The sequence below is a fragment of the Rhinolophus sinicus genome, chromosome 12 (genome assembly GCF_057876585.1).
Source record: "Rhinolophus sinicus isolate RSI-liver-muscle chromosome 12, RSI-T2T, whole genome shotgun sequence".
Classification (NCBI taxonomy): domain Eukaryota; kingdom Metazoa; phylum Chordata; class Mammalia; order Chiroptera; family Rhinolophidae; genus Rhinolophus; species Rhinolophus sinicus.
In genome coordinates this window covers 11,949,062-11,975,420 of record NC_142512.1, presented here as the reverse complement: position 1 = coordinate 11,975,420, position 26,359 = coordinate 11,949,062, and the positions used below count along the sequence as shown (strand labels likewise).

At 41.7% G+C, this 26,359-nt stretch overlaps 1 protein-coding gene and 1 long non-coding RNA gene across 2 annotated transcripts in view; one reads left to right on the top strand and one right to left on the bottom strand.

The window, feature by feature from the left end:
* The window catches only part of MYH13 (myosin heavy chain 13), a 51,670-nt gene extending 36,213 nt beyond the window's left edge, over positions 1-15,457 (bottom strand). Inside the window, exons 1-10 of the mRNA XM_088788956.1 lie at positions 15,254-15,457; positions 13,369-13,512; positions 13,127-13,283; positions 7,964-7,991; positions 7,763-7,874; positions 6,689-6,781; positions 4,759-4,822; positions 4,560-4,658; positions 4,354-4,457; positions 959-1,097 (exon numbers count right to left, since the gene is read on the bottom strand). Coding sequence (XP_088645082.1) covers positions 959-1,097; positions 4,354-4,457; positions 4,560-4,658; positions 4,759-4,822; positions 6,689-6,781; positions 7,763-7,874; positions 7,964-7,991; positions 13,127-13,283; positions 13,369-13,512; positions 15,254-15,457 — 1,144 coding nt within the window. The remainder of the gene's footprint in view (positions 1-958; positions 1,098-4,353; positions 4,458-4,559; positions 4,659-4,758; positions 4,823-6,688; positions 6,782-7,762; positions 7,875-7,963; positions 7,992-13,126; positions 13,284-13,368; positions 13,513-15,253) is intronic.
* Positions 1-26,359, top strand: part of LOC141568875 (uncharacterized) — a 102,061-nt gene that overhangs the window by 47,435 nt on the left and 28,267 nt on the right. The gene's annotated exons all lie outside the window — the stretch shown is intronic.

The window sequence follows — 26,359 nt, the reverse complement described above, 5'->3', positions numbered from 1 at the left end:
CGCACGCGCGGGTGTAACCTGTCAATGTGATGGGATATTACTCCTGTAAAGAGGTTACTATTCAGTTGACTTTGACTTAATAAAAAGAGATTATTCTGGGCAAACCTAACCTAATCAGGTGAGCCGTTACAGACAGTGATAGAGTCATACATGTTTTCCAGGCCTTAAATTCAAGGCTCTGGTTTCCTTTTACCATATGGGGTTCAAGATACACTGCTTCACACAGTGTGGGGATATTATAAATGGTAGCATTATTAGGGACAAACCAGCCCTATGAAAGTTAAATCCCATTTTACTGATGGAGCTTGTAAAATGCAGTGCGAGAGACTGGAAGCCTGATGAGGAGGGCATGTGGTGGGTGTGTCCTGCTGTTGTAAACCCCTCCCACTGCCCTCTGCCTCGTTTCCAGGCCTCTTGGGGATGAGGCAGAGGTGGACGGTGAGATCATCCAGAGGAGACTTATGGGGAGGAAGATTTGTATCCCAGGCCTTGGTTCAGGGTCAAGTTCAACAGATATCAGAGTGAACGGGAAAGCATTGGGAGGAAGAAATGTAGCTGCCACTGTACCAGAGGCTTCATCTTAGGTCTGGGTGATGAGGCACGTATGATGGATATTAATAACGATAGGCACAGAGAGAAAGTGAAACTCACTTACCCGTATCCTCACATAAAAGTCCACCTTAAAATAACAGGTAAACTGTGATGGTTGAGAGACAGGAGTGTGGGTGGTGATCATTCATTTATGAGAACTAGGCCTTTTATTTTTCAAGGATTCACCAATATAGGATTCCTTGGCAGAGTGACTAAACTTCCCCAGAGCACGCACAATGAGCTTTGGACAAACCAAATTCCGTTTGTACGATTTTCAAAGAGCAGCGCTTGAGAGGAACACCAAGTTTATCTCACGCATGAGCACAGGTGGAAAGTTAACCCCCAGTCCCCTTCCCAACGTGCTTGCCTTCGGTGCCGTCTGGCTCTGCCTGCTCCTCTCGCTGCTTCTGCTTGAACTTCATGTTGCCATAATGCATCACGGCTCCTGTGAGCTTGTAGATGCCAACTTTCTCCTCAGAGCTGAAGCCCAGGATGTCAATGGCATTCTGAGAATTTAAAAAAGGACAGGTATCACAGCAGGACTCAGGGATCCAAATGCAGCTTTCCCTGGCAAAGACCTCATCATTTTTGTGTCTCACGGGGGATAGCGGTTGTCCAAATAAGTGGATGACTGGTGGGGTATGGTAAGATAGGGGTTAAAAACTATTTCTTTAATGTGCTTGTGTGGGTGGGTGGAGGTTATGGGAAGAAAATGGGAATAATCTGTTTTCTTCCATCTGATAAGAACTGATTTTAATCCTTCCCCACTGTCTGTAGATTTGGGGGCTGTTTCCTGGATGAGGCCATTGGGAGCCATTCATTGTGTGATACTGGGAGAAGAAAATCTCATGGGTAGCGTCTGAGAAATAGTGTCCTACAGCTTGACAGGTTGGCGCCGTAATCCAGGAATTTTAGTGGTGTTCAGAATCGAGACCATATGGCATCGTAGAATATTAGAACTGAAAGGAAAGATCATGGAAGAGAATACCACCATTTTTCAAACGAGAAAGGAGCAAACTTTTCCCCTCTTTTCTTCCCCCCCCAGTTTTTAATGAGATATAATTGACATATAGCACTGTATTCATTTCAGGTGTGTAACATAATGATTTGATAGATGTATACACTATGAAATGACTATCACAGTAAGTTTGGTTAACATCTGTCATCACTTGTACGGTAATTACAAATTTTATTTCCTGTGATGAGGGCTTTTAAGATCTACTCTCTTACCAGCTTCCTTTCTTAAAATATATTAAAAAAAATTTTCAATTACAGATGACATACAATGTTATATTAGTTTCAGGTATACAACATAATGATTAGATATTTATATAACTTATATAGTGATCACCCCGATAGGTCTAGTACCCATCTGACACCACACATAGCTATCCTAATATTATTGACTCTATTCCCTATGCTGTATTTTACATCCCCAGGACTGTTTTTATAACTGGCAGTTTGTACACCTTAATCCCTTCCCCTTTTTCACCCATCCTCCCAAACCCCCTCCCATCAAAATGTACTCTGTATCTATGAGTTTGTTTCTGTTTTGTTCAATAATTTTGTTTTTCAGATTCCACATATAAGTGAAATCATGGGGTGTTTGTCTTTCTCTGTCTGACTTATTTCACTTAGCATAATACCCTCTAGGTCCATCCATGTTGTCATAAATGGCAAGATTCCATTTTCTTTTATTTCCAAGTAATATTCCACTGTATATATGCAAGACTTCTTTATCCATTTGTCTATTGATGGACACTTAATTGCCTCCATATATTAGCTATTGTAAATAATGCTGCAATGGACAATAGGGGTATATATGTCTTTTTAAATTAGTGTCTTGGTTTCCTTGCATAAATACCTAGAAGTGGAATTGCTGGGTCATATAGTAATTCTATTTTTAATTTTTTGAGGAACCTAAAAGAAACAAAATTTTGCAGACCCACTCTGTGTGTTAGGCTTGGGGTTAGGCACCATCCATGTATTATCTCATTAAGTCCCTATGAAGACATTATAGGTGTACAGATTTGTCCAAATTTCCAGGTGAAGAACTGGGGTTCTAAGAGAGTAAGTAACCTGCCCAAAATCATACAGGCAGGATGTGATAAGACTGGGGCTTTTGCTAGCACTGGTGTGTTCAAAGATTACAGCAGTTGCTGATTTGATTTTATAACCACTTGGCCCATCTTCTACTACAAAGATTTCAACTAGAAAATCCTTCTCTGGAGTATATATATTGATTATGTGCATGGTTTGCAGCCTGAGCCTAAGCAATGTCCATCGGTGGAGTTGAAACCTATCTGGACATGTCTAGTGAGCTGGTGGGGTAGACCCAGTAGGTCAGGATCAGCAGGATGGTATTGAAGAGTGAGGCACTCTTGGCATGGTGCCCCCTTTGGGGGTGAGGGGAAGAGTTCATGCCAGGAAGTGACCAAAGGGAGGAGAGATTCTGAGGCCAGGATGGCTCCCCCGGAATCCAAATCCTATCCCCGTAGATGCATATCTGTGTACTAGGGAGGGGTCGCTGTAAGTTAAAAGAGAAAGAACTTTTCTCTGAAAAGAACCGGGCAGAAGTGTTACTGCCTGGGGAGCCTCTTGGAGGGAGCAATCCCTTTCGACTTAACCTTCACCCATCGCTCAGAAGAGGCCCCATGGGAGGGAGGAACAACAGCAGAGCCTGACAGCAGAGGATCTACAGGGAGGACCTGAGACAACTCTGAGATGTTGAGAATTATGCAGGAGGGACTCCTCAAGGGCTGCAGCCGTGCATCGGTCGTTACCTGCGCTTTCTGCACTCATCAGTTAGTAAAGGCTGGAGAAATCTGTTAAAACGTATAATGCTAGACTGAAGTTGACTGAAGTTTATTTGATCATGAACGTTTTCTACCTGCTTTAAAACAGCATCACCTGGAAATGTCACAAAGTGAAGGCCAAGAAGCTGGGCACTGGGCAATGCCCCTTGGATGTTGGAAGAGACCCCTTTCCAGAAGGTCTTGCAGCTTCTGTGAGGGCGGAGCTAGCAGGGGTGGAGATTAATTGCTCAGAGATGATGTATTTTAGTTAAAAATGCACACTCTGCGGTTGGGAAGACCTGGATTCAAACACTCTCTCTGTCATTTACAAACTCTTCAAGCAAGTTAAGTATTTTTTCTTACATACCATTTCCACTTTCGTGAAGTGGGGGCCATAATGGTACCTGTCCCAGAAGGGTCTTTGAGGCTAAAATGAGACAGTGCAGTTGAAGGCACCTATCTCAGCTCCTAGCACGTGTTAGTGTAATAACTCAATGAACTGAGTTATTGTTATTGTTATTATTGTTATTATTATTGACACTCCCCAGAGCTAAAGGCCAGAGGCCTGCCAGGCCTGCCGAGCTGGGAGTCTGATATGAGCCTTAGGTGGTAGGCAGCAGGAAGAATGTGTAGCTGCTACACATAGCAGGGTTGTTTTCCCCCCTTTATACTTTTCCACGTTTTCTACATTTTCTTAAAGAATCGTGCAGATGGTTTTGTAAGCTGAAAACTTCCAACAAAACCTTTAAAAACCTTATACATGCAAACATTTGCTCTAAAATGCTAGAGAACAGAAGGCTTGTTTGGGAGAACTCGGGGAGCGGTGTAATCTGCTAATTCTCTGAGAGCCTGGGTCTCATCCTGCAGAGCCCTGGATCCTAGTTTTCTCATTAGATCGCTAAGGGGCCTCTCAGTTCATAAACGTGATAATTCTATGCTTAAATAAACAAGTAAACACAATGCTTACATCAGTTGCCAGCAGTTCTTCACTGTCATCAATGCCGGCCACGGTGACCTCTCCTTGGCTCACAAAGGGAAAGTCAAAGGGATTGGTGGAAATCAGAAGCAGGTCTGTGAAACACGAAGAGCCGTTTAGTGCCATAGGCACAACTTCGTCGTTTTTTTCCCAATGTGACTGCTTCGGAAGATAAGAACAATGTTCTAAGAACTTACCAATTAGTTCTGGCTTCTTGTTTGACATGATTTGGTAAAAAATGTGGTAGCTTCTTTCACTGGATAACTGAAATGTCACTCTGGATTTTTCTAAGAGATCTAAGGTAACAAAAAAAAAAAAAATGTGATTTCAGGTTCCAAAGAGATGCATGCCTTTGTGGACAAATACCAAGGTACCAAATAGAGTGTTCGGACTCACAGGTTTCAATGTCTGCCGATGCCAGTTTTCCTGTAGCTCCAAAATGAATTCGAATGAACTTCCCCTGTCCAATGGCAGGTTGACAAACACCAGTTATTTTCTTTAGATGGTACTGTGGCTAGCCTCTGCGAGGTGCTACCACAGATGGTGGGAAGTGTAGGGTCAGGGAGGAAGTGATGCCAGAAGTGTGAGGACTTCCTTCCTCTCCATTCGCCTGGCACCCAGAGTCCTCAAGCTTGGTCAGCCAACACTCAGGCAGCTGTACCCAAAGCGCTAGGCCCTGTTCCTGCAGCTCTGGGGATGCCCCCATGCTCCCTCTCTAGCTCTCTGCTTGGGGCCGCCTCACTCCTGACTTTCTCCTTAATTTGTATCTTCCTCTCCTGTACTTGGATTCTCTAACTCTCCATAACATCCTTTGATAGCCTGGTCGGACCATCTGTCTGACTTCTTTTTTGCCTCTGGGTGTTACTTCGGAGGTTTCTTGCCTCTGTTTCCCTTACTGCTTACTACAGGCAAACCTATCTCCCAGGTTCAGGCTAGGCTCTCTGGCTCCGAAATGACCCACTCAGAGTCTGATTACCCCCTTTTTGGGTTGCAAGAGGTAAAACTGTGTGTGTGTGTGTTTGTTCCCTTCTTACCTTATCTGCTTACGTGGTCTCTACTACACTGTGAACAAATTTGAGGGCAAAAATTTTGCCTTACTTATTCACCCACAGTCTGGCATGTAGTCAGAACTCAAAAATATGCTGAATATTTTATGAATGAAGCTTACAAAGAGTTAGCAAAGGGTTCATGGAGGTATGTGTGAATTGTAAGCATTGCGTCTTCAGTATTTTTATCTGCTTAATGCAAGACAATGGAAGTTTTAGCCTGCACATGTTTGTTTTGAGGGTGAAAAGTGGACAGAATGACAAGAATGATTGTGACATCTGGGTCAGGGCCAAGAGGAGAGGTCTATGGTCTAAACAAATGGGAGTGAAAATAGGGAGTACCTGAAACTAGGTTGGTGCCCGATTAGTGCAATAACTAACTTGGTCCAAGTACGTGTAATATATCTCTGCTCTTTAACACACACCCAGATCCCCTACAAGGAAGAGTTTAGTTGTGCCCTGGGAAGACAGATGTGCAATGCGCAGAAGAGCAAGGGAAAGAAAGAAACGTCAGGGCGTGTTGCCGCAGTCTTTGATTGATGCATCTGCTTTCATCAAAGACCATTTTAAATTTGAGAGGTAACAATAGAATGCAAGCTTGAGATCATCCAGATATTGTGATGTGTGAAGTTTTGATGTACTTTTGCGTTACAGGCATACATGAAGGCTTCACCTTGGGGTTCTTGCTCCACCGGCTGATGTTTGTTTATTTGCCAATGTGAAACTAAATGTCTTTTTGGTTGAGCTAATCCTATGTGAAATGTTGAAGGACGAAACATATCCTTCAATATCTTCAAATATCAACTTATTCCCAATTTGTAGGCCCTTCTGCCTTCATCAGCTTTTCCCTAAATCCTAATGCCTCCTGACGTGGAGGAGTGCAAATCTGCTAACTTAATTCACACTAAGGTTTCCGTGGTTAAGAAGTCAATGGATATTGCTCGATGGACTTCTGCATGTTAAAATGTTTCCACCTGGGGAGACTGATTTTAGCAGAAAGGGATTGTTCTCTACTTGTGGAATTTGAATCACTATGACTTCCAGATGCTCTGAGGTGATGTTGACTAGTTAGAGAAGGACAGCTCAATCCTTCCTCTGCTGCGAACAAGCCAACACGGTCTTCAAAGTGTATCAGAATATCCCAGTTGGGTAGATTGAGCTGAATCACTTAGATAGAATAAGGCCAAATACATTCTAGTTTATGTGGCAATTTTTCATGTCCAGCATTAGAGGAGAAGATTTGGTTTTGGGGGATAGTTGAAAATTGGACTGGGACTTACAAATCTTGAGGAGTTGTCATTCCTCACGGTCTTGGCGTTGCCAAAAGCCTCCAGCAGGGGGTTGGCCTGGATGATCTGATCCTCCAGGGTCCCCTAATAATAAACAAGAAGAAAAAAAGAGAAGACGTTGGATACCTTCTGAAGTAGCCCCATGGTGACTCAAAAGTATGGCTGCTCTGGGCAGGGTCCAGGGAGAGATGTAGACCAGCCCAGCCTGGTGGCCAGTGTAGACCGTTAGAGGCTTGGAGGTACCCACAGCCCCACCCCACCCGAGGAGTCTTCAAAGTCCCATCCTAGAGATGGTCTTGTTAGCACAGCGTGAAAATGTTTTCTGCTACACCAGATGCCAAGCTCCACCTTGATTTTTCAGACTGACTTTCTTGTCTGATAACATTTCATTATAAATCATGGATTTTTAGAATGTAACGTATTATGACCCATCTAATATAGACATTGGATTCAGAAATATAAATAGAATGTGAGTAGTGAAAGTGACCCAAGAGATCATAGGCTAGAAACAATGATTCTCAAAAAAAGTTTTAAGTAGCAAAATATATTTTATGAGAATGATTGTTCAGAAGTCTGCTTATAGAAAACAGAGTTTTCACCCTCACTTACTTCCCTGCATAATTGCTTTCCTGTGGCTCCAGAGCAGTTTGGAAACTGCTGTCCCAGCCCAGTGGTTCTCAATGTGTGATCCCTGGACCAAGAGCATGAACAGTGGGAACATGTTGGAAATGCAAAATAGCAGGATTGTGAATGTGGAATAGGAATTTCAGTCAGAGATTCTGGGCCTGGGTTCCAGCCATGGAGTTGATACAAGCCCTCCTTATGATTCTGATGTGCACTCCAGTGTGAGAACCACGGGCCTAAACCATTCCTTCTCCAGAGGAGGATGTGGAGTTGCTCAAGGTCACTCGGCTGTTACTGATGGAGCCGGTGCTAGAGCCTGAGTCCACTAGGTGGAATCCCATAAGCACCCTTGGACCATAACCTCTTGCAGTGTATCTCTGCTGAGCACAAGCCCTGCATTGCCCTCTCCCAGCAAGCCTCTGGGTACAGGGAGCGTCTCACCTGCATTTTGCCTGGCTGCTGCTCCTTCTTCTTGTCTCCAGTGACGGCAATTGTTGCAAAGTACTGGATGACACGCTTGGTGTTCACCGTCTTCCCAGCCCCGGATTCTCCGCTGTTGATTTAAAAGTAAGTGAGGTAAAGGAGGGTAGAAGGGGCAGCACGAGCTTCCGAGTCATAATAGTGCAAACACCGGTGACTCACGTGATGAGGATGGACTGGTTGTCTCGATCTAGAAATGCAGAAGGAAGCAAAACCAAATAAATAAACAATAAAAACAGGATATAAAAACTGGGCAATGTTGGGGTTGGTGAGGGTCCCTGAGTTCTAGCTCTGGCTTTGCCTTGCACTAGCAATGCAATGATTTGGGCATGTCTAATCTTCTCTGAGACCATTTGTGCAGATTTCCCAAGTGTGGGATGTGTAACGTGGGCAGCATGGGACATGAACAGTGAATCCCACAGTGTGAAAGTTATTCGTGTTCATAGATCTTTTACTTCTCTGTAGCACTTTCCCATTTCTCCTTTTAATGAAGAAAGTAAGTCTCAGACTCAGAGCTTGTGAAAAGTCACATCTTCTGATTAGAATTTGGGAATACTGATCTGTTTCATTGCATTTTTCTTTTACCTTTATCTTCTAATTGTGGAAAGTGATGGTTTTCCATTTACAATAGTGTTATGGGTTGAATTGTGTCTCTCCCCCTCTCCCCAACTCATATGTTTTTAAGTATATTTTTTAGATTTTTATTAAAAATATAGTTAACATACAATATTATATAAGTTTCAGGGATACACCATAGTTATTCAACATTTATATACCTAAAGACGTGATCACCATAAGTGCAGCAACCATCTGACACTGTACCACACTATCACAATATTGTTGACTGTATTCCCTATGCTGTACATTACATCCCATGACTTATTTGTTTTATACCTGGAGACTTGAACCTCTTATTCCCCTTCCCCTTTCTGCCCTTTAAAAATTTTTCAATTAGTTGACATTTAATATTATTTTATATTAATTTCAGGTGTATAGCATAGTGGTTAGGCATTTGTATAATTTAAGAAATGATCCCCCTGACTAGTCTAGTACCCATGTGGCACTATACATAGATATTACCATATCATTGACTATATTCCCTATGCTTTAATTTACATCCTCATGACTATTTTGCAACTACCAGTTTGTATTTCTTAATCCCTTCATCTTTTTCACTCTGTCCCCCAGCCTCCCTCCCAACTATCACCCCAATAAATCTAGTACCCATCTGACATCATACATAGTTACTGCAATATTATTGACTGTATTCCTTGTGCTATAACCTACATCCCCATGACTCCGGTGTAACAAGCAATATGTACTCCTTAATCCCTTCCCCTATTTCCCCCACCTGCCTAACCCTCCTCCCATTTGGCAACTATCAAAATGTTCTCTGTATCAATGAGTTTGTTTCTGTTCTGCTTGTTTGTTTATTTTGTTCTTTAGATTCAACATATAAGTGAAGTCACATTGCACCTGTCTTTCGCTGTCTAACATACTTCACTCAGCAAAATACCCTCCAGGTCTGTCCATGCCACCACAGATGGCAAGAACCCATTCCCTTCCCTAGCCAAGCAATACTCCACTGTACATATGTACCACCTCCTCTTTATCCATTCTTCCATTAACAGACACCCGGGCTGCCTCCACATCTTGGCCATTATAAATAATGCTGCATGAATATATGGATGCACACGTTCCCTTGAAGTAGTGTTTGGATTTCTTTGGATAAATACCCTAAAGTAGGATAACTGGGTCCTTCATTGTCTCTTGTGATAGCCTTTGTTTTAAAGTCTATTTTGTCTGGTATAAGTATTGCACCCCAGCTTTTGTTTTGTTTTGTTGCCATTTTAATGAAATATCTTTTTCTATCCCTTTACTTTCTGTCTGTGTGTGTCTTTCAATTTGAAGTGAGTCTCTTGAAGGCAGCAAATGTAAGGGTTTTGTTTTCTTATAAATTCAGCCCTCCTGTATCTTTTGAGTGGAGCATTTAATCCATTTACATTGAAATTAATTATTGACAAATATGTAGCTATTACCATTTTATTATTCATAATTTTGATTTTTTTTTCTGTCTTAAAGAAGTCTCTGTAAGATTCTTTGTAATGCTGGTTTGGTGGTGATTAAATCCTTTAGCTTTTTCTTGTTTGGGAAACTCTTTATCTGTCCTTTGATTCTAAATGATAGCCTTGCTGTGTAGAGTAATCTTGGTTGTAGGTCTTCGCTATTCATCAAGTTGAATATTTTGTGCCAACTCCTTCTGGTCTGCAAAGTTTCTGTTGAGAAATCAGCTGACAGTCTTATGGGACCTCTCTTGTAAGTTACTAGTTGCCTTTCTCTTGCTGCTTTAAGGGTTCTTTCTTTGCCTTTAACCTAATTATAATGTGCCTTGGTGTGGCCCTGTTTGGATTCATCTTGTTTGAAACTCTCTGCACTTCCTGGACTTGTGTGCCTATTTCCTTTGCCAGGTTAGGGAAGTTTACAGTCATTATTTCTTCAAATTCATTTCTCTCTTGTGTTCTCTCTTCTCCTGGTACCCCTATCATGCAAATGTTGTTATGCTTGATGTTGTCCCAGAGGTCTCTTAAACTCTCCCACTTTTTTTGCTTTGATTCTTTTTTCTGTTCCAATTGGGTGGTTTCTGCTACTTTGTCTTCCAAATCATTGATTAGATCCTCTGCTTCATCTAGTCTGCTGGTGATTCCTTCTAGTGCATTCTTCATTTCAGTTATTGTATTCTTCACTTCTGACTGGTTCTTTTTTTACGGTTTCTATGTCCTTTTTTATACTTGCTATCTCTTTGTTGAAGTTCTCACTAATTCCTTGAGCATCCTTATAACCATTGTTCTGAACTCTGTCTTTAGTAAGTTCCTTGCCTGCATTTTGTTTAGTTCCTTTTCTGGAGTCTTCTCTTGTTTTTATTTGGGATGCTTGTCTTTGTTTTCTCATTTTGGCTGGGTCTCTGTGTTTGTTTCTACGTATTAGAGAGTTCTGCTATGTTTTCTAGGCTTGGCTGGATGGCCTTATGTAGTAGGTGCCCTGTGGGCCTTGGCACAGTCTCCCTGGTCACAGGCTCTGGGTGCTCCAGGAGTGTCTCTTGTGTGGGTTGTGTGTGTCCTCCTGCTATAGCTGAGCCTTGATTACTATTGGCACATCAGTGGGTGGGATTCACTTTCAGGCTGATTGGCTGTGGGGTTTGGCCACATCCACAGCTTACGTGCTGCTGTGTGGGAGGCTTACCCCACTAAGTGGGATTTGCCTTAGAGGACTCTGGTGCCTGTTGAGGCCACCTTTTGTGTATGCCACTTGTGGGGCTAATTGGTCGGTGCTCTGCTGTGATCTGAGCCAATCTCCAAGTATGTTGGTTCTGAGGCCTTTAGGAAGGGCTCCAGTGCAGGCCAGGTCACCCACTGTCTGTGACCAGCTGGGGGCTAGCTGGTAGGAGCTACAAAGTGATCTGCAGTTGTTCACTTCCTGTGCTAAACCTGGAGGCACGTGGAAGAGACTATGCTGTGAGCCGAGTACATCTGCTACCAGTATTGGGCCTGGGGTAGCTCCACAAAAAGCCAAGACACTTTGAGGCCTGCTGCCACCTGCTGGCTCCCTTGAAGTTCAGACACTGATAAACCCTGTTGTGGTATACATGTTGGGTGAGTCAGGGTCTCAGGGATTGATTAGAGTGGGAGGAGTAACGTTCACCAAGTTAATGTAGATTCTGGTTTGGTGCCAGTGCTGAGCCTAGAGCTACTCAACCAAAAATCTGAGAGCACACTGAGGCCAGTATCCACCTGCTTGGCATCCACGGACTTTGATAGTTTTCCAAGAAAGAGTGCAGTGCAGGTGGGGCTGGTTGGCTGCTCCCTAACAAAATGCTTCAGGCATTGGGGTGGGAGTCACATAGGTCAGGTTCCCAGTGAGTCAGCAGGGTGGAGCAGCGTAGCTCACCAGACCACATTTGGCCCTGTGGGCTCAGCACAGGAAAAATAGTGCCCATCTGCTGGCTGCATAGGAAGAGGACCCTTCACAGGGAAAATGGCAACTGTCCTCCAGGTCTTACACACTTCAGTCTGCCCTCGGCATGCCTCTGACACCCCCTGTGTTACTGTCCCTGCCTGTGAGTGAGTGAGTCTGTGCAAGGGCCTTTTAAGAGGACATCTGCAGGCTTCCATCCCACCCAGATGGTCAGAATCCTATTTTTCAGAGTCTGATGTTGTAGGGTGCTCTTCTTCCCAGCACCAGTACTCTGGGCTGGGGAAGTCAGTTTGCAGCTGGGGTTCCCTTGCTATTTTGGGTGGGGGGGAATCCATGGGTGAGATATCCCTTCTGATTCTCAATGGCCACATAGAGATTTGGACCCATTCTGTGTCTCCACCCCTTCTACCAGTTTTGATGTAACTTTTCTTCTTTATATTTTTAATTATAGAACTTCTGTTTGGCTAGACTTTAGATGATTTTTCTGTAATTTAGTTGTAATTTTAATGTGTTCATGGAAGAACTCAGGCACAGTGTTTATCTACTCCACCATCTAGGATCCAGCCCCAACTCTTATATTGAAGTCCTAACACCCTCTATGAAAAGATGTGACCTTATTTGGAAATAGGGCCATTGTAGATGTAACTAGTTAAGATAAGGTCATACTAGAATAGGTAGACCCCTAATCCAATATGACAGGTGTCCTCATCAAAAGGGGAAATTTGGAGAGAGATGCACACAGGGAATACACCATATGAAGGTGAAAGTAGAGGTCAGGGTGATGCGTCTACAATCCAAGGAACACCAGGTGCTTCTACTTATATCGGGCCCAAGTCATGTCAGGTGAAAGTTAAAGAGACAGAAGTGATATCAGGCATGATGGTGTGACAATATTACCACATCTCTATTTCCTGTGCCATTCTGGAAATTTAGTGAGAAGAAAGAGAAGCCCGAATTTGGGAAGGAAAACAGGTGAAGGCACACTGCTATGTCCCTTTCTCCAACTTTGCATTGTTACATGGCTACTAATATAGACTCTCTTCCAAGTGTGCCCATGTTGGGGGTTCTTTCAATGTGAGGGCAGGGCATCTCCTTGTATTCCACATTCTCCCAAATAAGATGTGCTTAGTGTCCTATGGCCTATGTACCATGACTGGTAATGAAAGATATTGCATCCCTGGCTTTCCATCATGAAAGCATCTGAATCTCCCAAGGTTACTTTGATCATTGCACCATTCAGATGACCAAGGCCTGTGAAAGGCTCGAATAATTAGCTAAGAACCAGTCCAGTTAAAGGAATTGAATAATTAACTAAAAACTATTTTAAAAATATGGATTGAAGAAATTACTCACCAGTCAGCATGAACTGATAGGCGTTGTCAGAGATGGAGAAGATGTGGGGCGGGGCCTCCTGGCGCTTTTTGCCTCGGTAGGCAGACACCACCTCGGGGTTGTACACCGGCAGCCACTTGTAGGGGTTGACAGTGACACAGAACAGGCCTGAGTAGGTCTGAGAAAATCAGAAAATGCAACATGTGCTTCTTGTTTTCACTCAGAGAGATAAACGGAATACAGACACGCTGAAGGGCACTCACGTAGATCATCCAGGCTGCATAACGCTCTTTGAGGTTGTACAGCACCGCGGGCTCGTGGAGATGGGTCATCATGGCCATGTCCTCGATCTTGTCAAATTTGGGAGGGTTCATGGGGAACACCTGGTCACTGTTCAGAGTGAGTGTCTGCATATTGACAGGAAGAGCACATGATGAGTGGGAGAGCTGATGGTCCCTACCGCACTCTACTGGTGTGATGGAGGCAGTGAGAGATGGTGGTACATTTACACCATTACGATGGATACATTTATGGATCATTTCCATGCGCAGAGATGATCCACAAATAACTATCCTTGATTAGGCTAATTCTGGTCAGTCTGCATAACCCATTCAGGTCCGATGCCCCCAGTCAGCAGCCATTCTGCGCACCAGGAATGCATCACAGGTGTGCCGAGTGCTAGAGCTCTCCAGCCCTCAGGGGGGCCAGCTAGGACTCAGGATGGCCACGATTGCCTCTATTTACCCCATTTCCTGTGAGTGCTGAGATGAGACAAAGGTTGGAAGGTTGGAAAGAACTACTCCAGTGTATTCTGTGCATCTCCACCTCAATACCTCAGCTCACATGGGTTCCTTTCTCTGGAATATCTTTATTGAAATGATGTCTAGAAATCTTCAAAATTCAGCTCAACTGCCATCTCTTCCATGACCTGTGTCCTCTCTCCCCTGTCTTTTCAGGGCTTGCATAATTTTGTGCTCCTCTGCTCTCGTAGTTAAAACACTTGCACTTGCATTAGAGTCCATGGCGGAACAATATTTTGAGACTATTACTTAATTTTCCCCTCTCTGTGTTTTCCCCACTTTCCTCCCCCATTCAAGCATACCACTGGCTCTGCACTCCACTAATCAGGAGAAGTAGAAAGTAGGGCAGAAAAGAGAAAGAGCCTGTAAGTCTTTCTGGCTTTTGATTTCCCAAAGCCTAAGGCCTTAGGAAAACTTTGAGAGTTTTACCGAAGAGATAAAAGGAAGGGGATTTGTTGGTACATATCACATCTCTTGAGGAAAGGAGACTCTTCTGCCTTACTACCCTACATTAGAAAGAAACACCCAAGGTAGCACAGGAGAGGTGGAAAATTTGTGAATCCTGAAGCTTCAGGCACTGGGACTTGTTTCTTGGCAGATCTTTCAGGGAGGCAGGGAGACCCCAGTGGGGTTCTGTGTAGGGTTTCAAAAATGTGGCACAATCCTGGGGAGTGGAACCTCAAGAATGGTTGAAGAATATTTACTTTTTAAATTTATAATTTCCCAGTGAAAAGAGGCTGAAATCAGAGATTAAGTTCAATAATAAAAAAAGAAAGAAAGATCTATTCTGTATGCCTGAGTTTGTGAACTGAGAGTCATACCTACCATGCACATCTTAATTCCTAACTAGATGGTAAAGTTTGGGAAAACAGGTATGCTGAGATTTGCTTATATTTGCCAAGTGACAGACACTGTGACCTAGACGTGGTAGGTGTCCAGTAAACATTGAATTGAACAGCGCACTGTAATTCTCTACATTAAATGAGGCATTGTCTTCGGAACTTCCTCTGTAAGTCTCTCTGCAGCCTGGAGAGCTATATTTAATCATCCTACCCAGTGGTGATCAGCACGAATCACTCCCTTAAATAGTCCAAGTCTTCCACCCTCACCTTGGACTTTCTCCAAAGCAAACATCACAAAGACTCTCAAAGCCCACGTTTTTAGAGAAGGAAAGATTCAGGAGCAAAGGTGCATGCAATGGTACTTTCCACCTGCTACTTCATTACAGAATAGATAAAAATGTTGTGGTGTCTTCAGATTCCTAGGGGCTCATGCAATTTCTAATATTCTACTCCAAAGGAAAATGAGGACGCCCTTATTATCAAGGACATCTGAGATCAACACTTACCCTGTCATCGAGGGTCTTGACTGTGACTTTGTCATCTTCCCTGCTCTGAATCATACCTTTCACATATAATTCCTTATCATCCACTGCAAAGCAGGCTCTCTTAGAATCGAATGGGCGATTTTGAGCTTCGATTCTCTCCTTCTCTGGTTTCCGCAGGTAGGGAGCTGCTTCTCCAAAAATGGCCATCTCTGCATCAGAGCTCATGACTGCAGGGGGCTGGGAAGACCAGAAAGGGACTGCTGAGTCTGGAGTCTGGGGAACAGCTGAATCTAAAGGGCCCCACCTGGTTATTTCCATTCAGACAGGGGGCCAGATTCAAGAGGTCCTGGGATTTACCTAGGTCCTGGGGAATCTAGGATCAGGTCTAGGGACTTAGAGTGGGCAAATGGAACGAGCTCAAGGGAATATTTTACTCTAGGAAACACGTTTGAAGGGTTGTTTTCATCTCTGGTGTTGGTTTTGGGAATCTCTCTTAGTTCAGTCCCATGCGTGGAAGTCCCGATTAGAGGAAGTCAAGGGTGAGCCCAATAAAGGAGGCTTTCCTTAATTACACAGCATGTTTGAGCCCCATAACCTTGGTGTCCTCACCAAATCTTAAGGGTGTCTGAGAAGAATTACAGAAGTGTTGATAATTACTAGTAGAAATTTCAGACAGCACAGTGAAAGGTAATGGGTTGCGCAGAAAGTATTGCCACACTTGTTTAGCTAATTATCGGTAACAGTGATGGGAAGCATCACGGCCTAGTGCAATGCCTCCCAACCTTAACATGCACCAGAATTACCTGGACGTTTGTTAAAACACATATCAGTAGGGCCCAATATCAGAGTTTTTGATTCAGTAGGTCTGGGGTGGGGCCTGAGAATTTACATTTCTAGCATGTTCCTAGGCGATGCTGCTAGTCCAGGGAACACACTCTGAACACTGCAGGCATAGAGCCTTCCTACCGCAAGGGTGGTCCTGGAACCTGTTGCATCAGCATCACCCAGCAGTTTGTTAGAAATTCAGAATCTCAGACCCGCCAGGTTACAGAATCAGAAGCTGCATTTTAACAAGATCTTCAAGTGACTTCTATGTACAGTAGAGTTAAAACGTATTGGGTCTAGTGCAGCGGTCTCTAGACTTTCGTTGTGTGTAGCAGTGTCAGGGTGTGACAAGCAGTGTTTAATTAGATTAACGCATGCCTTAAAACTCACTGCCTGGATAGTGTGTGTGTGTGTGTGCGTGTGTGTGTGTGTATGTGGTGTGTGTAGTGTGGTGTGTATAGGTAGGTGTCTTTCTGCCTCTCTCTCTCTCTCTCTCTCTCTCTCTCTCTCTCTCTCTTTCTCTCCCTCCGTCCCTCCCCAACCTTCCCTCTTATCCTTCTTGTCACTCTCTCTTCAAACCACCTCCCTCCTCTTTATGTATTTTCCCTGCTTAAAGCCGGAAAATCTGGCTTAAAATCAGTGCACGAAACTTGGTCAAACCAGTTAACTTTTCTGGGCCCCTGTCTATTTCCACTTAAAATGAAGAAGCAAGCCTAGCTCATTTCTAAAGTTCCCTGCAGGTTGTATGGTTTTGTGATTCCTTCTCATCTGCTTTTGCTTCTCCCGTTCCCTCTTTTCCCACCCTTCCCGACTCCTATACTTCTTACCCCACATCTCTTCCCGCTCCCTTTCTTTCTCTCTTTTTTCTTTTCCTTTTCTTCTCCTATAATTAACCATAAGACGGAGTTAATTTTACACACATGTATTCCCATACCTTTCTTAAGAAGAGTCTATATTTTTTAACAACGCCTTTTATATTCCCTATTAAAAGTGAGAAAGTTGAACGTTTTACAGTTCTCTCTTGGCAGTCACCCTTCCCCACCTTACCCTTTGTGAAATGGCTCTTCACTGGGACCTGCTGCTTCAATATCCCTTCCTGCGATTTTGTGGGGTTCTGTTCTTACAGAAAGAGAAGCATCCGCTTCCCTCTGTGCTCTATTTTGATAAGTTGTGTTTTAATTTTACTTTGGCCACTGGGTCTGCTGAACCATCAGTGTCTCGTGGTTAAGTTTTCATAGTGACAGGTTGGAATTCAATATAGCACCTACAAAGAGGTCCCCTGGCCTGTGGCCATAATGCAGGTTTAAATTTCTTCCTCCTGGGTGATGAGGAAAAATTCATCCATACTGCCTGCCCCTTCTCTGAAGGGGGTCCTTTGCGTTGTGGTTTAAGTGAGTTTTATTGTAGCAGCAGTTCTCAAAGTTTGTGTTCTCAGAACCCCTTCATATTCTTAAATTGAGAATCTAACCATACTTGCTTTATGTAAATCATACCTACTGATACTTTCTATATTCTAAATTATAATGGAGAAAATTTAAAAATATTTATCAATTTATTTAAAACTACTATCTAATCCATTACATGTTAACATAAAGTTTTTTATGAAAATGACTATATTTTCCAAAACCAAAAAAAAAAAAAAGTAACCAGAAGAGTAACATTGTTTTTCATTTTTGCAACTTTCTTTAATGTCTGCGGTATAAAAGACAGCTGGATTTTCATGTCTACTTCTGTATTCAGTCTGTTGCTGTAAGTTTTTTGTTGTTGTTAAAGTAAATATAGAAAATTGGCTTTACACAGTTATGTAATTTGTTAAAGAAAATAGTATTTTAATCACCTTTTCAAATAATTGTGGATATTCTTCTTAGATATCATACCAAAACTTGACAAGTGAGAGTTTCATAAAGGTTGGTTGCAATGTGAAATCTGGAACTATATCCACAACTATTTTGTACTCTATTACATTAAAATCCATTGGTCGGCATTTGAACTTTGAGTGGATCTTTTTCTTATGTATGAACATTGTATGTTAGTCATTTGGAAAATATTGGGTCACTGAATTGTACAGAACTTCCAAATGTTGACACATTTCATTATAGAATATAAAACCGTCATAACCATTAATATCACCACTGATCTCATTTAAAAATTCTTTAAGTTTTAGGAAGTTGTCAAGCTAGTGGTGACAGATAAAAGTTTTCCAAAATTCAAATTTTTGCTTGAAAGCTCTAGTATATTGCTAGTCACAAATACTGTCAGTTGTTTTCCTTGAAATGACAAGAACACTTCATTCTGTTTTGAGAAAATGTCTGCCAAATACCCAAATCTGAATAACCATAGTTTGTCCACTAGTTGTTCTTCCAAGTAAAACTGATGCTTTGTGAATAAAGTGGCTAGTTCATATTGCAACTCAAACAACTGTACATGTGCTTTTCCTCAAGATAACTATCCAACTCTGGTTTGCAATTGGAGTGCCTTATGCGAACTTCCCATTTCATCACCTAGAATATTATAAAGATATGTATATAAGAATTAAAATATAGAGTTGACCCTTGAACAACGAGGGGGTCAAGAGTACTGAACCCCCATGCAGTAAAATATCTGCATATAAATTTTGACTCCCCCAAAACTTAACTACTCATAACCTACTGTTGACCAGAAGTCTTACTGATAAACAGTCAATTAACACATATTATATATATTATATACTGTATTCTTACAATAAAGTAAGCTAGAGAAAAGAAAATGTTATTAAAGAAATCATAAGAGAAAATACACTTACAGTTCAAACCCATGTTGTTCAAAGATCAACTGTAATAAAATTAATAACTTTTATAGCTTGCTGCAAATTTTAAATCATTTTTAAAGGAAGCTATCTTTTTAAATTAAAACAAACAGGCAAACAAACATGTTTTTCCAGTGTATAACATGAAGACTACAATGACTACTGGTACAATTTGGTGCCATGCCTTGATTTGTAATAAGGCACCAGAAGTTTTATCTATCCTTGCTTTTACATGATTAGGTCAACACAGTGAAAAAGGGGATTAGCACTTGGGTGTTATTATGAAAACTGTTTTGACTTCCTGAAAAGTTCTCAGGGCCACGTTTTGAGAATGGTTGCACTATATAATATGAGGGAATCTTGTCAGGTGACACAGTTACGATCTCACATTATTTAACTTGGCTTAGTATTAAGCATGGTACCCAAAGTGTTGGAAAATGATTCACATCAAAATCAACAGAATCTCTGGGGTTGGGACCGGGGAATCTGAATTTTTCTCAAGGGCTTTAAACAGAGTGATGTTTGGGAACCACTGGTTTAAAGCATTATTTTGTTTCCTACAGCCACTTTTTCCAAAACTACGGCATGATCCTATTGGTCATACACAAAATGGGTGTAGGCAAATATTTCTTAATTTTAATTCAACTTTAGTGTGCATTTAATTCAACTGTAGTCTCCAACTGGGAGTATTGTTGAAAATATATTCTGATTCAGCAGGTCTGGGGTGGGGTTTGAGATTCCGAATATCTAACAAATGTCTTAGCAGATGCTGATGGCCCATACTTTCATAGATGGCATAGGGGGTAACTTAAAAAAAAAAAAAAGCTAAGAAAAAAAAAGGAATCAATTCAATGTAAGTGAAAATATTAAATGAATTAATAGTACTATTGTTAAATGGATATTGCAAAATATGTGATTGTAGTATAAGAATATATACCACAAGTTATGAATTGTAGGCAAAAGAAGAAACGTTGTGGAAAAACTACAGTGCTCATGATCAAACTATATTTTTAGGCATCTTAGAAAAACGAGACTTTCCATCTGGATTTCAAGTCGCTACCAGATTTGAGGTGGAGATTTTTCTCTTTTCGTCCACTGCCCTAACCATGACTCAGAACCCTGTGTCTCCTAACTTTACTGCTTAGATGATGCAAGAGTTGTCTCAGCAATAGTCTTGCAAAGGAGTTGTCCAGCCTACTCAACACCTTCAGGGAAAATTCTTCTTCATCTGGGGCAGGTTGCACAGGCCAAATATTCGTCTTGCTTTAAACTAAAATCTGGCTTTCTGTAATTTCAGCATGACTGATTCTTATTCTAGTTTTGGTATCAGCAGGAAGAGTTCAAACCTTCTTCCTACAAGTAAACCTCTTCACCCACTTGATGGCTGTTCAGCAATTTTCATTGCTTTATGTTCTCCATGCTAAATAGCCCCTGCTCCATTTTCATCTGCTTCTTCCGTGATGTGCTTCTGAATCTCCTCTGTCATCATGGTGAACCCACTCCTGTTAATCTCTTAAAGTGTGACATCCAAACCATATGTCATCTTCCATCATCATCTGCCCTCACCTCTCTTGACCCAGGTGTAATGACTGAGGTGGTGACTGCCTTTTGGCAGCCTCATCACACTGCTGACTCACCGCTCACTGTCGACCAAAGCCCCTCAATCCCCTGCATACGTGCAGTTGCTAAGTCAAATCTTCTCCTCAGATTTAGGCAACTGTGTTCTGGGACCCAATGGTAAAATCATTTATTCTTGGCTGATAAACTTTACCTTGTTAGGTCTGATCCAACTCTCTAGGTGTGACCCATGGTGCCCTCTGAAAGTCCCCTCATTAGCCTCTTCTCTGTTCTGAGAGCTTGACTTGCTTCAAACCCTCCATGGCAGTGTCCCTTCAACCATCAACTCTGCTCCTGTCTTTGGTGGGTCTTCTAATTGAGATGGCCATACTAGTCCTCCTAACCTCCATCACCACCTTCTCTGTGCTTCCCCCTTCACTGCCCCCAGTTGCTGTCCGTGCACCATGCATGACACTGCTCTTGATTTTCATTCCTCTCCTGGGAATTTCTCAGCCACTGTATCTTGTCAACAAAGGTGTGGTCATGACTCAATTAACTGGTTTTCTTTGTCCTAATTCATCTGGAATTGCCTTTAACAAACACAAATTTTGCAGCGGAAAGGGTAGTGTCAGGAAAGGGATTTTATTACCACACTAGGAATAAGTTTGGATAGTTTTCTCTTTATTCTCTCCACATTACTTGTGAGTAAAGGCACAGCTGGGTGGATTTAGAGGTGCAGACTCCGCTCGAGGAACAGCAACGTTCACCTGTGTGTGAAGACTGAATCTTGACCTTCTGAAGGTCATGTTCTGGGCCAACTAAGACCTGGGCTTGCATGTCAGAGCTCTGCGCTGTTTTTTTAAGGAGGGCACAGCTCACAGTGGCCCATGCGGGGATCGAACCAGCAACCTTGATGTTATCAGCACCATGCGCTAACCAACTGAGCTAACTGGCCGCCCCCTGTATTTTATACTTATCAGCATAATGAGCAAAGTTGGGGAACCATTCCTCTCTTGGTAAAATCTGCATATTTTGTAATCTTCCCTTAAGAATACTTCAATAATTCATTTTCAGCTCCTTATGAATGCGGCAAGAATGAGGATGTGTAAAACAATATTTGCTAATTTCACTGATTTCGTTCCCAATCAGGCTGAAAGTAACTCTTACCTTCTTACTTCTCAAAAGTGATGCTCCGTGTCCTTCAGGAATGACGTGTCTTCTTGGGGGTTATTTCAGAAATAGAAACCAAAGAACAAATGACCTACAAAGAGTTTAAATAAAAATAAAAACTGTGATTCTTCCAAGTTTAGCTACATTTAAGTAGGTACACCATAGATTGTGTGGGCTGGAAATACATTTGCCATTTTTCCCTTTGGGTAAATCGTCATTCTTTAAATAATTGGTTAATTACATTTGATTAATGCTTTTTGTTTGGAGTATCTTCTGGGTATGCAAAGTACCATGTCAGCTCCCTAAGGGGGAACAGAGTAGGAAAAAACCAGTCCCTGCCTTACAGGAATGCTGAATTTAGAAAGGGTTAAGAGAAATACTCAAATAAGTCTTTGAACAAAGAAGAATAAGACAAGTTCTGTAAGAGTCTAAATGAAGTGCTGTGAGGACTTAGAGAGATGACGTTACTGGCTGAGAGTAGGGGGCTCTGAGGGGTCAGGGAAAAACGAAAGGAGGAAGGAGAATGAGCCAGATTGTACCCTGGATGCTCAGGGCCAATAGTTGTGAACTGTAGGCAAAAGAAGAAAAGCTGTGAATTGTGGGTAAGACATTCTTTAAGGGGACGAGGAAGAGGACACTTAAATATCCTCAAATTTCCTGGAGAAGATGAAGGCAGGTAGGGCAGCTGAACACTCATCCAGCACTAAGGAATCTTAGGTTTAGGAGTTTATAACCTATGTGATGATCTCAAGGGACCATGAGAATCTGAAAAATTTCAATATCAAATTTAATTTAAACAAACTTCCCATTTACTATGCGCTACCTTTATGGAACCCAGAGAACATGTCATGAAATACCAGTTAGGCAGGAGGACACATTTGAACACTTGGTTACTATTTTGGTTGCCTCCTTCTGTCTTAGATTTCTGACTCTCTAATAGTCTCCAACTTTACCCTAAAATTCTCACAAATTTCTCAGGAAAAAATGAAATGATTACATATTATATTCTGAATCTTTAGCTCAAAAGAAATCAGACTTGGAGGCAGACCCTCAGTGTTCTAATACCAGTTTCGTTAAGTAGCTGTTGTAATTTCTTTGGGCTTTGGTTTCCTTCTGTAAAATGAGACAGACGGACCAGAAGATATCTCCAAGATTCCTCTTAGCCCTGTCAATCTATGATGGACAGTACTCTGGTTGAAACAGCCTGAAATCAAAGAGTCACAAATCTTCCAAAGCTGGAGTCCCTCTGAGGGATGCTACTGACGTATCAGAGATGACCCAGCGCAAAGCCATGCAAGACCAGTCTGGAAACTAGTCAATAACAAGCAGACTATGACGGATAGGATGGATAAAGTGCATGGGAGAATTTCTTCTCTCAATCATCTCCCAGAAATCCTGACATGGGAAAAAAAAAATTAAGTAACATAAAAATTTCAAATAATAGTTGAAGGCAATTACAGAAAAGATATCACAAATTAGCATGTTTATTGCTAACTGCCTGGTTTAACACCGACCTAAACAATTAGTGGGGATTATGATCATATTCAGTTTTATTCTGCAGGTTAGTTATTTTTGTCTCATGATTGCTTGTATTCTTGTCTTTTTACTCCTTGTAAAAGCTTATTGAAAGGTAATTATCTGTCTTGCTTTCTTGTCCCCCATATTGCTTTTAACACAGGACCTTACGCTTAGTAGGCCTTCAGTAAAAGCTACTGTGTTGCCTTCCCTCCTTGACTGATAACTTGATCAGGTTTAATCACAACCACATGGAACAAAAAAGTGGGCACCTGTGAGCACCTCACTTACCTTGAGATGCTGTGGTCAGAGCGGTTTCAAGAGTGTGACCCCCCAGTGCTCTTTATACTCCCAAATCTGCCAGCCCAGCACTCTTACTTGGCTGTATTTTGGGGATCACCATTTACTCCTTAGATGCAAATGCGTCGTTGTCCTGATCTGTCACTCTTGTTAAGTTACTTGGATAAATGACCAGCAGAGGCTGTATAATGCCAAGTCAGCTGTGTAGGGATTTTGATGCTGGACACAGATCTTTGAGACTTAGAGAGTCCTAGGGGCTAAGTGGAACTGGGGCAGAGTGTGCTAAGAAGGTCAGTAAAGGGCAGAGCCACAGGATGAATTGTCAAGCAATGAGTGATCAATAGCATGGATAGTACCTACATCTCATCTACCTGACATTGATGTGGGAGATGGGATGGTGTTGCCTCTTCTCAGAAATTTACGGAAAATTAAAGATTGACCGTTTAACATAACCAGTGTTATTGACTGATTCAATGTCAAAAAATCCATTGATGAAAGAAAGTTTTCTAAAAATGTATTACACGTTATCTTGTTTCATTTACTCTAGTATCTCGAATAGAACTTTTTCTTGATCATTCCAGGATCTGGGAGGTGATGTAATGAAGTCATTAGGAATATTAGTTTTTTAGTGGGTTTCGCCCTGTACTAATTGCTCCTAGATTGCTATGAATTTTTGTGTCTACTATTTAATTTTTATATATTCACCTTCATGGCTAGCCTCTCTGGTGCGATTCTTTCTGTAGTTAGTATGTTGCCTCTAATAGCCTGATTTTGTTTTTTTCTAATCTGCTATAGACTGGGAAACAGATTACAAAGTTAAGATGAGGCTAAAGTAAGAATCAGTAAGTTCCAAGTGAAGTTCTAGAGTGTTCTAAATACATTGTCTTTGTGACAATTCATATGGTTGTGTGGGGCACTTTTTTTTCTCTAAAACATAAATATATTTGATGTAAGAACAACCGTACATGTACAAGTTAGAGCCATTTAAGCAATACAGTCTGACCTGTTCAAATCGTACATAATCAATGATTGCTGAAACAAGATTCTCTATCGAGTCCTCCAGGGGATAGTCTCATGTAAGTGAGGTATTTCCAAAGGTTGCATTGGTCAAAATGAAATATGGGCAGCGGAGGAATAGATAGGAATAGGACTTCCATGTAGCATTTTCCAAAGTAGATTTCACAGAATGCTGATTTTGAGAGAAAGTATGAAATAAATGGTCCTGTGGTTAAATGAGTTTAGGAAAGTGGAAAATTTTATCCCCTGATGTTAGCGATTCACCACAAATATTAGCATATTAAGGGATCTGAGGAGATTTCTTTCTTTTTGTACCTGGTGATTTGATGTTGGAATACCATCTCATTCTCTGCTTCAGGAACCAAGACGAGAAGCTGAAGGCTGTAATCCATATAGACATTGACTCTGTTTCTTAGCACCAGAAGAAAGCAACAGAGAGATATCAGGCATAAACACGACTGCTTTTATTCAAAAGCTTTTTGTATGTAGCAGATACTCAGTAAATGTTTGCTTGGTGAATAAATGAATCAAGATGAGTCATGGGGAATCTGTGTTGACAGAGGGCTGAAGTGATAAGGCAGAAAAGAATGGAATCAGACGCAGTCTCACTTAATAGTAATAGTTTACATTTATTAAGAACTCACTAATTGCCAGGCTTTATCCATATTGGCCACATGAAGTTTCATGACAGTTCTGTGAGGTAGGTGCTAATATCATTCCCATTTGACAGTTGAGGAAACTGGATCACTGAGAGTTTACATAACCTGCCCAGGGCCACACAAACTAGTAAGTGGCAGAGTGGCAAACACTCTCTGGCTCTAAATCTTATGCCTATAACCTTTCACTTTTGCGAGCACATCACTTTTGAGTGCCTACTTGGTATAGGGCTCTGTGCTGAGGAAGGGGGATGGGAATATGAAATGGGGTCACTGCCCCAAAGGAGCTGACGATGAACAAGGAAAGAGAGGATATAGGCAAGAAAAGGATAATTCACTTTTTCAAGGTTAAGCTAAGTTCCAAGATGAGTGGGATGCACTGGATTAAATGTGAGTACAAGGTATTTGAAACTCATAAAATATGCTGTTTGGGTAAAATATTATCAGAATTGTTATTAATGATGACTATACTGCTTTGGAGGAGAGAAGAGGTTAGTGTGGAGATAATAATGGCCTTTTAAAAATACCTTTCAGTTTATGTAGAATTTTTGCATATTTCATTATGTTTGCACAAGCCTCAGGGCTTTATACTATTATTATTCCCATTGTCCAAATGGGGAAACTGAGGCCTAAGGGGGTTAAGTAGTTGGCCAAAGGCCCCACAGCTGGTAAGCAACAGAGCCAGAATTGAAATCTAGGGTTTTTTATTCTAAAGCCTCCCTTTTTCCTCTATCCTCCACTTTCTCTTAAAGGAGGCAGACTTTTACATGGGTAAGAGGAACAGGGAGGAGGTGCTAAGCTTAGAGAAATGAGGGATTGTCCCTTGGAAACAAGGCTTCCCAGGGAGTGTTTCAGAAAGGTTGACCGGGCAAGCCTGGAGTTAAGGTTTGAGGTGGGGTAGGGGATAGCACGAAGGTAAAGGCTGGAGAAATGGGCCAGGCTTGTTTGTGAGGGGCTTCCAATGCCCAGTGAAGGAGACAGGATATTATTCTAAGGTCATCGGGAACTTTTTGAGGTTTTTGAGCAGAAAAGTGTGTGTGTGTGTACGTATATATATATATATATATATATATATATATATATATATACACGTACACACACACACACATACACACACACACACACTTGTCACTTGGAATATATATATATATCATGGGATATATATATATATATATATATATATATATACATGTATATATATATAAAATCATGGAATATGATATCCATGATAGGATATACTGGAAAGGGAGAACCTGGGGGCCTAGAATCATTTATCAACTATTTAAAAAATCTTGGTGTAGG